Source organism: Pseudochaenichthys georgianus, chromosome 17 (assembly GCF_902827115.2).
Source record: "Pseudochaenichthys georgianus chromosome 17, fPseGeo1.2, whole genome shotgun sequence".
Classification (NCBI taxonomy): Eukaryota; Metazoa; Chordata; class Actinopteri; order Perciformes; family Channichthyidae; genus Pseudochaenichthys; species Pseudochaenichthys georgianus.
In genome coordinates, this window is record NC_047519.1 from 23,726,433 (window position 1) to 23,740,090 (window position 13,658).

General features: G+C 43.7%; 1 protein-coding gene across 3 annotated transcripts in view; it reads right to left on the reverse strand.

Annotated features, from left to right (window-relative positions):
• The window catches only part of fgf12a (fibroblast growth factor 12a), a 30,023-nt gene extending 20,611 nt beyond the window's left edge, over positions 1-9,412 (reverse strand). Inside the window, exons 1-2 of one of the 3 annotated variants that reach the window (XM_034105043.2) lie at positions 1,522-2,609; positions 218-265 (exon numbers count right to left, since the gene is read on the reverse strand). In XM_034105043.2, coding sequence (XP_033960934.1) covers positions 218-265; positions 1,522-1,720 — 247 coding nt within the window. In that variant the 5' untranslated portion in view covers positions 1,721-2,609. Of the gene's footprint in view, positions 1-217; positions 266-1,521; positions 2,610-9,026 lie in introns of those variants that run through there. The other 2 variants (XM_034105045.2, XM_034105044.2) reach the window with 2 other exon arrangements.
• Positions 9,413-13,658: the final 4,246 nt, after the last annotated feature.

Consider the following 13,658-nt stretch of genomic DNA (forward strand, 5'->3'; position numbering starts at 1 on the left):
AGAATGAAAGAATAAAAAAAGAGATCAGCAAGGGAGAGGGTCGTCGGCTGTCAGACAGGTGTTGAAGGCCCCCGCCCCTCCCTCCCGCTATGTCCCGCCCCAAACCTCCCCTTCCCCACCTCCCCCTCTCCCTGGCCGAGGGGGAGTCGACATGGGCGCGAGATGGGGTGGAGACGAGAAAAACACAGCACACACGGATGGAGGCTGAGCTACTGACCTAGCCTGCAGCCCTTATGGGACACCTGTGGAGGTTTCGAGGGTGCATCTTACGAAGGGGGGAATAGAAGGAAAAACAACAGTCTTTTAAACAGGCAGAATTCATAAATTCTCCAGCGTATCGGCTGTTTATATGCAAATATATGGCAAGGCATCAAGCAAGGATAAAGATGATAATTTAAAGGAAACACAGAGTCTGTCTGTGACTCTGGGCTTTATGTCTGGCCAATTATGGCCCATTGAAAGGGGTTACCTACCTGTCCAAAGGTATCTGTCTGTCTGTCTGTCTGTCTGTCTGTCTGTCTGTCTGTCTGTCTGTCTGTCAGTTGGCAGTGTTGGCGCTGATATTGTTTAACTGTCTGTGCGCCGACAGGGTTTTAATTAAGTCTGTCTGGCTGGCTGGTTGCCTGTCAATGCTGTCGTAATTTTTTTGCCTTAAAAAAAATGATGTCCTCTTGCCTTATTCCTCAGCTGTCTGTCTGCAGCACTTTGAATGGACCTGTGTGTCGTTCATCACACAGAACTATATGGATTCGGGAGGGCTGGCTTGTTGTCTGTGCACCAGGACCAAGCCAGGAGAATAACAAAGGGAGAAAGCTATGCCATGAAGTGTAGTAGGCTCAGAGCCTATACAGCCAGAGTAGCTCTTAATCACTAAGGCTACCTCCTTCACTGCAGTAAAGCTCCCTCTCGGCAATAAACATTTACCATTAAAACATTTAATCTCAAAAGAGCCTTGGTGCACTGCGGTTCAATTTATCTCCCCTCTGTACCCCAATCTGCAGTAATATTGAGTTAGGTAATGTAAAGTGTGCCTTTTTGAGTGCATTCAAGTTGTGTGTAATGTGTGTTTAGAGAGGAGGGGTGCACAAATTAAGTGTGCAAGATTGAAGGCTTAAATATATTATATAGCTTTGCAAACAAATCCTAGATACTCAGGCTGTGACTGGGATACATACAGGAGCATTAGTTGTGTTCTAGGGTGATTGATTATTCACAGCAGTATCACAATATAGGCTACAGGGGGTAACGTCACAGCATACAGACAATTCCCTATACATTCAGGCTGCTCTTGTTCGGTAAATGGGAAAGGGTTTTGTCGTGTGGTGGATCGACAGACAACAAGAAGACCTGATGGAACAGGTGGATTGTTCGCGGCAAATCTACCTTCTCCTCGGGCTCAGATTGAAGCCCTTGACTGCAGTATAATGCTCTAAAGAGGGGCGGGGTGGAGTTAGGGGGGCTGAGGAAAACCGCTTCCATCAGCACACATAACACATCAGTAAAAAAAATCACAGCACTGACCTGGTCGCCGCCGAACGGGTCTTTTCTTGCCGCTGCAGAAACGGACTTTGCTGAAGACCCCCAAGAAATGCCTCTCGTAGATAGAGCGGGGGTCTTTTTTGCTCGGGCTGGGGCGACGTTTCGAAGTAGAAACCCGGTCGCTGTTCGACTCCCTCGCCTGGCGTTTCTGCCGGATCAGGGAGCTGGCGATCGCGGCCATCTCCCCGAACCGAGTCTGAAAAACTGAGAGTCTAGTTCGGCGGAGGTCGGATCTTGGTGCAGCTTCTTGGTGCAAACAAAAATGAGATAGTTGTTTCTGTTTTGAACGAGTTTTTCAACCAAATGTCATCCTGATCAGAACATCCTCCGAGTCCCGGGCATCATTGCGCGACAGGCAGCATCCTCTCGAGGGGCCAGTCAGTAGGTGCGCGTGTAAATCAGCTGCTGAGAGTTTCTGACACTCAGGGCTTTGAATCAATAGCGACCGATCTGATATAAAAAATAAATCTAGGCCACTGGGGCCGACATTTCAGCTGCGAAAACATGCAACAGTGTTGGCAAGTTGATGCAGATGCGTGTCATGGGAGAGCTTCAGGTATTCCAGGTGAACAGCGCCGCGTCCGCCGAGCACGACTTTACACTGCACAGGAGCCTCTGCTCTGGCTCCACGACGCCTTTTAATAACTCGCATCAACCTGAATCCATGCGCTCGTGCGCGGGTGAAGGAATGATCTGAAGTTTTTCCGCCTAATTATTCACTCCATGCAAATCATGAATGAAACCGTTCGCTAATCCCGGAGGAGGTGCCGGAGCCCAAATATGCGAGCCCCGTGTCCGGTTCGTCGATGGCCCCAAGAAATGCAGCTGGAGAAAAAGGACTCCGCAGCAGAGGCTGCTCTGCAAAGATGCTGCAGAGATGCAATTTAAAGCGTGCAGGGACGGTTTATTGACTGAAAAGCAACAATTAGTTGAGTTAAAAACACGCCAGAGTGCTTTTAAATAATAAAGTAGCCAGAGCATTATTTCCGGTGCGTCCTGAAAGCTGGCGGTGTGTTACATCGCCGAGAGCGAAAGTGGACGGTCGCGATTCATAGCCTCCTCTCTCCCTCTCTCCCTCTCTCCATCGCTCTGTCTCACCCCCCTCTCTCCCTCTCCAACTCCTTTAACGCAATCATACGTGATTGAGGTTCGTATTAGGAGTTATCGGAGAGCTGTACTGGGAAAAATCGATGATCTCCCAGGAAGAATACATGTGAATATAAAAAATAGAAAGGGGTAAATGCTGAGTGGGTGTTTATGCAGGGGTCTGTCTCTGTGTGAGCGCGCGTGATTTTTAGTCGTATGAGGTAATGCACATCTTAAAGAGGGGTTGGCTGATTGTATGTAGTCTCGTTGAATTACAGTGCAAATCGGAAGTTGCAAGGCAGAGTTTAAATGGTGGGGGTGGGGTGGGGGGGCACTTCGGTCAGCAACGATGCTGCATTAAAAATCCAGTTGTGGGGCAGTGCATGAACAGACATATCTTAATCAGCTTTGGCTGATACTACACAGCATTCTTATCTTCATAACTTATACTTAAGGAATATAAGCACGTATTGTATGTCCTAAAACCCTTTAGCCTCGCATGCCATAAAGAACATATTATGTGTGGCTAAATGTATTACCTGCAACAGGTTTAAGCACACAGAGTACGAACCAAAAACAAAAATGGTACACCAAAGATCCAGATAGTGACACAACACATAGATAAATATGTTTTAGGGCTTATGGAAATGAAATGGACTTGCCCAAAACATTACAAATAACATATCGAACAACAGCATGATGGTCCTTATTATAAAATACTGTAACACCAAAGCTTAGAAAAGTGTGAGTCACTAGGAGAGTATTTGCATACTTCAGATATAATGTGTTCTGTATGTTTCTATCACACAAATGAATTTGCAGTTGTTTTCAGCCCAATGTTAAGCGGTTCTGTTTTCATCTGAATGACTATGGTAATTACTTAGGGTTAACAATAAGCAAAATGAATGCAAAGTCCCCCAAAATGTCCTGCAAACGTGTCTGAGTGCATTCCCTGGGTTTCATGTTGATTATTATATGGGCTGGGGTGCACACACACGCCTCCCCCTTCCCCTATACCCACCAATGCACACACAAGGAAGAACACGTGAGTCTTCAGCTGCACACTGCACAGAAAACCTTTCTCTTCCCCGTGATGAAATGGCATGAAACATTTAGAGACTTTTTCTAGGACCCTGTCTGACATTCTCTCCAAAACCAGCCCACAGAGAGATCGAGAGAGAGAGATAATTTTCTTTTGACTACCACTGTCTGCCCCCCCTTCCTCTCTCTTACGCAACATTTGGAAATAATGGATGAAAGGGTGAATGTGAATTACTGGTACCTTTGTGTATTTCCCTTCCCTGTGTGTGTGTGTGTGTGTGTGTGTGTGTGTGTGTGTGTGTGTGTGTGTGTGTGTGTGTGTGTGTGTGTGTGTGTGTGTGTGTGTGTGTGTGTGTGTGTGTGTGTGTGTGTGTGTGTGTGTGTGTGTGTGTGTGTGTGTGTGTGTGTGTGTGTGTGTGTGTGTGTGTGTGTGTGTGTGTGTGTGTGTGTGTGTGTGTGTGTGTGTGTGTGTGTGTGTGTGTGTGTGTGTGTGTGTGTGTGTGCGTGTGTGCGTGTGTGTATAAGGGCAGCTACAATCGTTCCCCGGGGAAAGACAGATAGCTAAAATGTAGATAGCAAAAGTCAAGTTTATATAATTCTAAATCAAACCTGTAATCTGTATTCTATGCCAATGCGTGGTAGAAAGAAATATGCCACTGCAGCACAGAGAAATATCAATAACAACATTGATATATCACTCATCGCTCTAACATATATGCAGGAGCTTGATATACATTTCTCAGAAGAAAAACCCAGCTGGTGGTTTCCAGTACAAGAATTTAGCTTTCTCACAAGCTCTATAGAGACATGGGACATACGTCTTTGTCAGGAAAATATCAAGTATTCCCTCATGAGCATCTGCTAGGCTTCCCACCTCTAACAGAGACAATTGATGTTTACTTCATTCCAGCTGAGATATGTCCACGAGTAATAAAACACTGTTTCTATTAACTGCACCGCACATATCGCTATCATTTGCAATTTAAATTTAAATTATTTGACTCTTTACAAGTTTGCTAGTTAGATTATGAACCACCTCTTTGTGCCACATACTTGTTTCTGAATTTATCTATGCTGAATAGCCTGGTGTGTTCCCATTTTATCAGACTTTGCTAGTTTTTGGATTTCATCATTATAAATCTCCAGGTTGCATACAATGTACACTGCGGCATATTAACTAATTTAATATATTTGCAAGCAGAAAGCAACGTCCCTCGTTCAGGTGCCACCACAGGAGTAACATGTTGTTCAGTCATTTCTTTACACATGCTGCCCCCTTGTGCAAACATAATGAACTGCAAGGGTTCAGAGAGAGAGAAAGAGATAGAGACTGAGAGAGGGAGAGACTAATGTTTGTTTCTAATCTCTCAAGTTTGTCACTCCAATGTGTCCTTGAGATATCTCACCAATGTGTTGACTCACAATAGCTGGAGCTAGTTTCATTGTGTAATGTCTGCTAAACTGTCTCGCCAAGTCTCCAGGAGGCAACAAGGAGAAGAGATATGCAGGAAAATGTGTCATGCTTTGGCTCACAATGCTCATTACCACATTCACACTAACACCACGAATCCCAGTTTGATTATAGCTAGTGTGGCACATATAGAGCCTTCTAAAACTGCACAAAGCCCAAGATGGATGGGCACACATCTCTCCATAGAAAGGTCATTTAAGATGCATTAAAAAAATATATGAACTTACTAAATTAAAATGATATCAGTAACTAACCTTAATGTTGTTCTTATTTTTTGCGAAACACCACAAAAACAGAAAACACAAGCATGGAGAACAGTTATTTAAGACTATTAAGACAAGTTAGATGTTAGTACATTGTGAGAAAAGGTGTCTGATTCGACTAGAAATGCCTCGCATCAAAGACTTCTGATGGACTGATTTTACAAAATGGTGAGAAATAAACTATCCCTGACATTTTTTTTAATTAAACCTGATTAATAAAAGTATTAATTCAACTTGGAAACCATCAAAAAGACAAGAAAAAGCAATACCACTCTTGTGGTCTCTCATGTTTGCAACCTATTATACAAGTCTCCTGCAATCCAGACACCCCATGCTGTATTTACCTTTAACACAAAAAGCCAGGTGCCGACTTGACGCCTTAAAAGAAAGCAGGTGCAAACATTTAAGCTTACTCTGACACGTCTTTTACCTAAAACCCCTGGGAAAGATTTTGGCAAGGTGCCTGAATCTCTGTAGCAAACCACTTTCTGCTACCCCTGCTTTACATGGTCTTGTTGCAGTCAGAGTATCAGCCAAGGTTAAGAGTGTCATCCCCCTTTGTCCGATGAGAGAGATACATACTGAGTCAATCATTTAAAACTGCTGACAAATAATAGACAAACCAGTTTAGATTTGACGTAATAGTGTCTGTTTAAAATCTCCCAAAAGCATGCTCTCAAACTAGATCTACATGAGACAGTTTTGGCTGAGTATAGAGCATCAGTTGAACTCCTCAAGAGTTCATGTAGAACAACAAGTCAAATACAGATAATTGGATTGAAAAAACAAACACACTTGCAAGTAAATGAATACCAAACAAACTTCAAATAAACACTTTACCCAACACGGCACAAGTTTGAACTTTGCATCCATTTATCAATACCTATGAGCTGACTCATAAAGTTTAAATTGAGGTCATAAGGTTCATGTGACAGTGAGTAGAGATGCAGGATAAAGACTGATGGTGCTTTATATCCAGGCCTTATAGATCCCAGTGTGCGTGCTGCTTTTGGTCCAACTTCCTCAGAGGAATCAACTGTGCTTAATGGAGTTTCTAATTGTCTGCCCTGAATTTGAGAGCTGCTGCGAGCTGAAACTACTGGATATGCTATACTGCAGGTGACTTAGACGAGAGAAGGGGTTGCATTTCTCTTGCTCAGGAAATACTGTAGGATTTCTTTCTTTTTTACTGACTTTGGAGGTGTAGTTGTGTTGAGCGTGAACAACAGCAGCAAAGCAGTAAATTGCTGAAACATGAGTAGAGGACATGGCAGGCATCTTAGGCTCATTGCCAAAGACCGTTGAGTGGTGGTTATGTATGAGCACGTGTGTGTGCACACGCACGTGTGTCATTGAGACTTCTGGTTTTATAATGGACATGTGGCGAAGTCACTTTCAAAAGAGGTGTACTCACTCTGCCTGCTTTTCAACATTCATTAAAGTACTTAAAGCTCTAGAGTTTAGACCGTTGGTTAAATTAATATTTAACTCTGTTGTCAAGCTGGATCATTGGACAAAATGTACTGTATTTTGTTCACATTATATATGCTTCCGTTAGGCAATATTATAAGGAATCATTCTGTAAACTTTCATTGTTATGCGGATGACACTCAACTATATTTATCAATCAAGCCTGATGAAATTAATCATCTAAATAAAATTCAAGACTGCCTTAAGGACTTAAAAACGTGGATGACCTTAAACTTTTTGATGTTAAACACGACCAAAACTGAAGTTATTGTACTTGGCCCGAAGAATGTACGAAACAAATTATCTAAAGATATACTAACTATGGATGGCATTAATTTGGCCTCCAGTGAGACTGTAAGGAATCTTGGTGTTATATTTGATCAGGATTTATCCTTTAACGCCCACATAAAATCAATTTCTACGTACCATTGCAAAAATCAGGCATATCTTGCCTCAAAACGATGCAGAGAAACTAGTCCATGCATTTGTTACTTCTAGGCTGGATTATTGTAACTCTTTATTATCAGGGAGTACCAAGAAGTCAGTCAAATCGCTTCAGCTGATTCAAAATGCTGCAGCTCGTGTACTAACCAGAGTTAGGAAAAGGGACCACATTACTCCTGTTCTGGCTGCCTTACACTGGCTCCCTATAGAACACAGGATAGAATTTAAAATTCTTCTTCTCGCCTACAAAGCCCTTAATGGGCAGGCGCCATCTTACCTTAAAGAATTCATTATACCCTACTGTCCTACTAGGGCATTGCGTTCCAAGAATGCAGGGTTGTTGGTTGTTCCTAGAATCTCTAAAAGTACAATGGGAGCCAGAGCCTTTTCTTATCAAGCTCCACGTTTGTGGAATCAGCTTCCAGTTTGTGTTCGGGCGGCAGACACCCTATCCGTTTTTAAGAGTGCGCTTAAGACCTTCCTTTTTGATAAAGCTTATAGTTGGGGCTGATTAGATTCAGCCCCTAGTTTTGCTGATATAGGCTTAGTTTGTCGGGGGACATCTTACTTCTTCCTTCTCTCTGTCTATACCTGTGTACTCTCATGTTCCGATTAACCCAGCTTCCCCAAATGTCTTTCTTTTTGGTGTCTATATACGCCGGGATCCGGAGTCATGGATGATCCTGCGGTCCTGTGTCCTGGATCGCGAGCCCTGGATCGCGAGTCGTGGCTGTGGTCCTGGATCATAGGTCCTGGATGGATATCCTCGTGAATTCATCTTCCTATTATACACACATGCATTTCCAAACATTTGGACTACCTATGTTGCAAATGTATTATCTTTTCAATTTACACACGGCATCTATTGCACGTCTGTCCGTCCTGGGAGAGGGATCCCTCCTCTGTTGCTCTCCCTGAGGTTTCTCCCATTTTCCCTTTAAACTGTGGGTTTTCTCCGGAAGTTTTTCCTTGTACGATGTGAGGGACTAAGGACAGAGGGTGTCGTATTGTCATACTGATAGTCTGTACACACTGTGAAGACCACTGAGACAAATGTAACATTTGTGATATTGGGCTGTATAAATAAACATTGATTGATTGAATGTGGTGACGGTTTTGATATTAATCTATTAAAAGAAACCCTGATTTAAAAAAGTTTAGGAGCCTCGTCCCTGTGTGCTTTTCTATGACACTGTCCATGGTGCTGAACACGCTGCTTGTTTGGGGCCCTAAAACAAAGCTGCCTCTCCAGGCCCCTGAAGTTTAATGACTTGATCCCTGCATTGTCCATTTTTTGGCCCGCTTCATATTCTGCAGGTCACCCTTGAAAAAGAGATATTTTGATCTCAAGGGGCTTTCACCTGGTTAAATAAAGGCTACAAACAAACAGCAATGGAACAGGCTCGTCTGCAAATATAGCTCGGTCTGGTAAAGTATCCGGAGCACTCTTTCTTTGGTGTAGTGCGGCTGGCTGCATGCCGACTGCCAGCAGCTATCCGCACTCAGAACTCGGGACAGATGCGAGGAGAGGCTCTCTCGACTGCAGACTCGGAAGATGTTACTCACACAATCGAGTGGCCAATGAAACCACTCACCCCCCCTTCCCTCTTCCTACCCTCTCTCTATATCTCCCCTCTTTTTTCATCACTCAAGAGAGAAAGCATGCAAAGCGAAGGTAGCTGCAAAGCTATGGTGCTATGTTTGTGTCTCACCGTTGGTGATAGTGGTCGACTTCGATCGTTGTCCACAGAAACACTGCAGCATATGCACTCCTTTCTGAAGGAATGGCCTCAGAATCCTCATTGATTTGGGTTGATGGGAGCCTTCCTCAATCCAAACAATCGGACAAAGCTATCACAACACAGCAGGGTCAGGCAGCATAGCGTAGCCAGCCAGCCAGCCTCTCTCTAGGCTCACAGCAGCCCTCAAAACGCCGGAAGGGCACAGTCTGCAGGATAAATTACGCTAAAACGAGGCATCTTGAGTGATTCCTCCTTCTCTTTCTCTACCTCTCTCTCTCTCTGTCTATCTTATTCTCGTCCGCCGACGGTCAATCGCGTTCACGGCACACTCTTCTTCCGCCACGGCAGGCAATGCAAGGACGTTACAATGTGCTCTTAATTGTAACCTACACCCCCCCCCTCCTGTCTCCGCGTCATTACCAGCAGCGGACGTAGAGAAGGAGAGAGAAAGGGAGAGAGAGATTGTAGGAGAGGGAGGGATCGCGAGAGAGCGTGCACGCCAAAGTTAAACTGCAGGGGTAAAGTGGCAGGCCGGCCACGAGTGAGGTAATGCGGAGCTGACAGGCGACGATCTGACGCTGGCATCACTTGTGCAACCCTGGAGCCAATAGTTTCTCTGTTTCCTCTCTGTTTTCAACCCTTTGGGAGCACGCGGGCAACGGATAGCTTACATCAGCTTCATCCCATCGCGTTAATTAAGGACAAAGATGTTTTCCTAATGTGATCATGTAACTACCAGAAAGTTGAAGGATCACTCGGATCACTAGTTCGTTATAAAAACACAGGTGCCAACACCTCAGTGTCAAACCAGTTCGGCAGCGTGTACAAAAGTGAATTAAGGGGAAAATAAAGGGTTTGTTTCCTTTATCTATTACAGCTTCCACAATGCCAGTGCATGTGTACTGAATTAAAGTAGTCCTGTGATAGAGTTAATAAAGCTGACCTCATCCTCTGAAACAATGCAAAGTGTATATATAGTTGTGAAAGTCATGCATTTAAAATGTTAGAGTACATATTGTGCGTTGCTTACAAACTGGGATTATAATAAATTTGGTATAAAAAGGTCTTGTTAGGAAAAAAATGTTGGAAGTAGACTGTACCCAACAGGAAGTAATTTGACTTTTCCGCCTTCAATTTTCATCTTATCGACTTCAAATGAAGTCTCTATACCATCATTATCATTATCCAGACAATTAAGCTTCAGTCCTCAACGAGCTTGTTTTAATGTAAAACAGGAAGTTGTTTCATCTCCAGCATTCTCTTATGCTCCAATTTTCTTTTTGATGAAGAGAGTCCAGGCCAGCCCCGAGACATCTACATGCCAGTTTTGACTTATTGACAAAGCGCCGCCTACTGGCGACATTAGGTTACAGGTTTTGTACTTTTACGTCGTCCCTGTCGCATATCAGGCAGATCGCTCTGAAAGTTGGTCAGAAAAGTCTTGATATGTAATAATAATAATAATACATGTTATTTATATAGCACGTTTCCTGGTGCTCAAAGCAACACTTTAAAAGTGTCCGTCTGCATTAACTGGCTGTGAAATTCAATGCTCGCCATGAATGAAAACACGGTTTGAATTTTCCTCTACTGCGACAAAACTTTTCATGTCATTGGTTTGCCCTGCCCTAAAGACATCCATAGGCCAACTTTGAATCAGTCATAGCGCCACCTACTGGCAACAGGGAGTTAGAGCTGCCATCATTTGGCGTATTGATCTTGGATTAACCATATAGGTCATGGATGGGCAAATGGCCACATCCTTTTTTTGCCGCCTTCAGATTAATTTATAAACAACGTAATTAATTTTAAAAAAGTTATGTCGCGAGCTGCGTACATGATTTCGTTCGGCAACTAAATACCGCAAAATAATCTGTGACGCGTTTGTGTGTATTGTGTTTGTTTCCCGCGGGAAACACTCACAAGAAACACCGGCTGTTGTTATGCCTGCTGTGAGGTTAAGTTGCCGCTTGTAATTATGCCGTTAGAAGCTTAAAAGTTGTATTTATCATCTGAATTTGGTGAAACAAGTTTAATATTCTAAAAACCAAGACTTTGTTTATTTGAAATCAGATGTGAACAAACTGTCACGGACCCTGCCGTGTTATCTATGATTACTACGCTTTTCATTCATAATTTCAGCAGGAGCGGCTCTGAGGAACAGCAGAGTGCGGGTTGACGGTGTCTGTGTTGATGCAGAGACAGGCTACAGTCTTAGGTTCAAGTTAGACAACTAATGTCTGGGTTAGTGTTCATGACTTCATGTTTATGTCATGTTAATAGTTAATCTTAATGCACACGCACTTTCCGTGCTTTCCAATAGTTTAAAATAGTTTTATTCCACTGCTTAATAACCTGTTCAATACAAACATGCCACTTGTAAAAAGGAAATAACAATTCTGTGAACTAATATTTGTTTAGTGAGCTTATTAGAGAATGTTCCCTGAAAGATTGTAAAATGTCAATGAAGATGTCAGAGTTAGTATATGTGTTAATAATTACACACAATACATGGAATTTGTGTGTGTGTGTGTGTGTGTGTGTGTGTGTGTGTGTGTGTGTGTGTGTGTGTGTGTGTGTGTGTGTGTGTGTGTGTGTGTGTGTGTGTGTGTGTGTGTGTGTGTGTGTGTGTGTGTGTGTGTGTGTGTGTGTGTGTGTGTGTGTGTGTGTGTGTGTGTGTGTTCCAAGTGAATCTGCGGCCCCCTGGTGGCCAGTACATAAACTATGTGGCCCCCACCACCATCCAAGTTGCCCATCCCTGATATAGGTAAATGATATCTCTCTTTCTCTATCTCTATCTCTGTCTACCTTCTTGGCCGACTGAATCATGCAATGTGTTAGGCCATTTGATTTCCTGATCTAAACAGGTCTTTTGATTGGTCAAGTGAATTGAGCCATTCGACCGATGATCGAAAATGTGTGATTCTAAATTAATAGAGAGTAATGCTTTAGATTACAGCTGAAAACATCTGATAACCTTTTAATATATTCTAAAGTTTAGTTTTTCATGTTTTCTAATCATGACCAAAAAGACACGTTTAAAAGTCCCACTATGCAATGAGGCTGACTGTTTGACAAGTGTTGCACTGACTTGGCATAAAAGCAAAACTATGTGTAACATTATACTCTAGGGGGTGCCCTAACATAAAGTGTTCAGGTCAGAATAAGATGCAGAGAAACTAAAATGTATCCTGTAGCAGACAGGAAGAGGGAGAATGAGATAATTATCATACAGTAGTTAAGAGTATTCCGATTCAATACACAAAGACATATTTGTGTTTGCTGGGCCGAGACATTGCTGTTCTTCAGGCTGTAGTGAAACCAGACCCACTGCATAACTCCCCCTGCAGCATTAATTTAACACACTGCTGCATTTTAAGTATTTCACTAGCTTATATTTCCTTGTGCTCATATAACCTTGCACAATGGCACTAACTACCTTGGGAACATGCCCTTATGATGTGTAATCTATACAATGTACATAAAAGGACGTTTTAGGTCAGCAAAATGCTTCAACAACAGCATCCATGCAAATGAGAAGAGGTCAGAGAGGTGTAAAGAGAGAATGGGTGCAGGGAGGGAGGGAGGGAGGGAGCTGGCATCAGACCCAGAGTCACAGATATGGTGCTGTATAGTCAACTCTCATACTGTCCCACTGCAAAGCAAATCACCACCATTTACAGAGAGAGATAAGAAAGAGCAGAATGCAAAAGGAGGAACATGTGTCACAGAGGGACCAGCAGGAATTCATATGTTGTAAACATTAGCTAGGATCACATTTATGACAGATGTATGACTAAAATAAACTTGGAAATAAACGAACCCACTCCCACTTACTAGTTTTCACCTGGCATGCTGACTGCACAATCATTTCACTTTAAAGGATATGTATCGTGGATTTTGTGAATGTATATTAACATGATAATCTGCAGTTTCTTTAAAAAACACTCAAAGCCCAAAGACACATAAAGAAGGGCTGTATCTCCAGATTCTGATTAGGTGTAAAACGGATAAGAGGATGCTTTCATTAAGCGAATTGCCACTCATTAAAATGTGATGATATGTCACGATCTGTCTGTGTTGTGTTTTGTCTTGTCTTTTTCTGTCTTTGGTTTCCTGTTTTATTTTGAAAAGTGTTCACCTCCTGTTTTGCCTGACTACTCTCCTGCCGGGGGTCCTGCCAACCCTGTGTCCTGTCCCGTTGGGGGTCCCGCCGATGACTCTTTTGCCGGAGGTCCTGCCAACCCTACCTGTGCCGTTCGAGGTTCCGCTGGGGTTCCTGCCAGCTCCATTTCCTGTCCCGTTGGGGGTCCCGCCGACTACTCTCCTGCCGGGGGTCCTGCCAACCCTGTGTCCTGTCCCGTTGGGGGTCCCGCCGACGACTCTTCTGCCGGGGGTCCTGCCAACCCTATGTCCTGTGCCGTTGGAGGTTCCGCTGGGGTTCCTACCAGCTCCATGTCCTGTCCCGTTGGGGGTCCCGCCGACTACTCTCCTGCCGGGGGTCCTGCCAACCCTGTGTCCTGTCCCGTTGGGGGTCCCGCCGATGACTCTTCTGCCGGAGGTCCTGCCAACCCTACCTGTGCCGTTCGAGGTTCCGCTGGG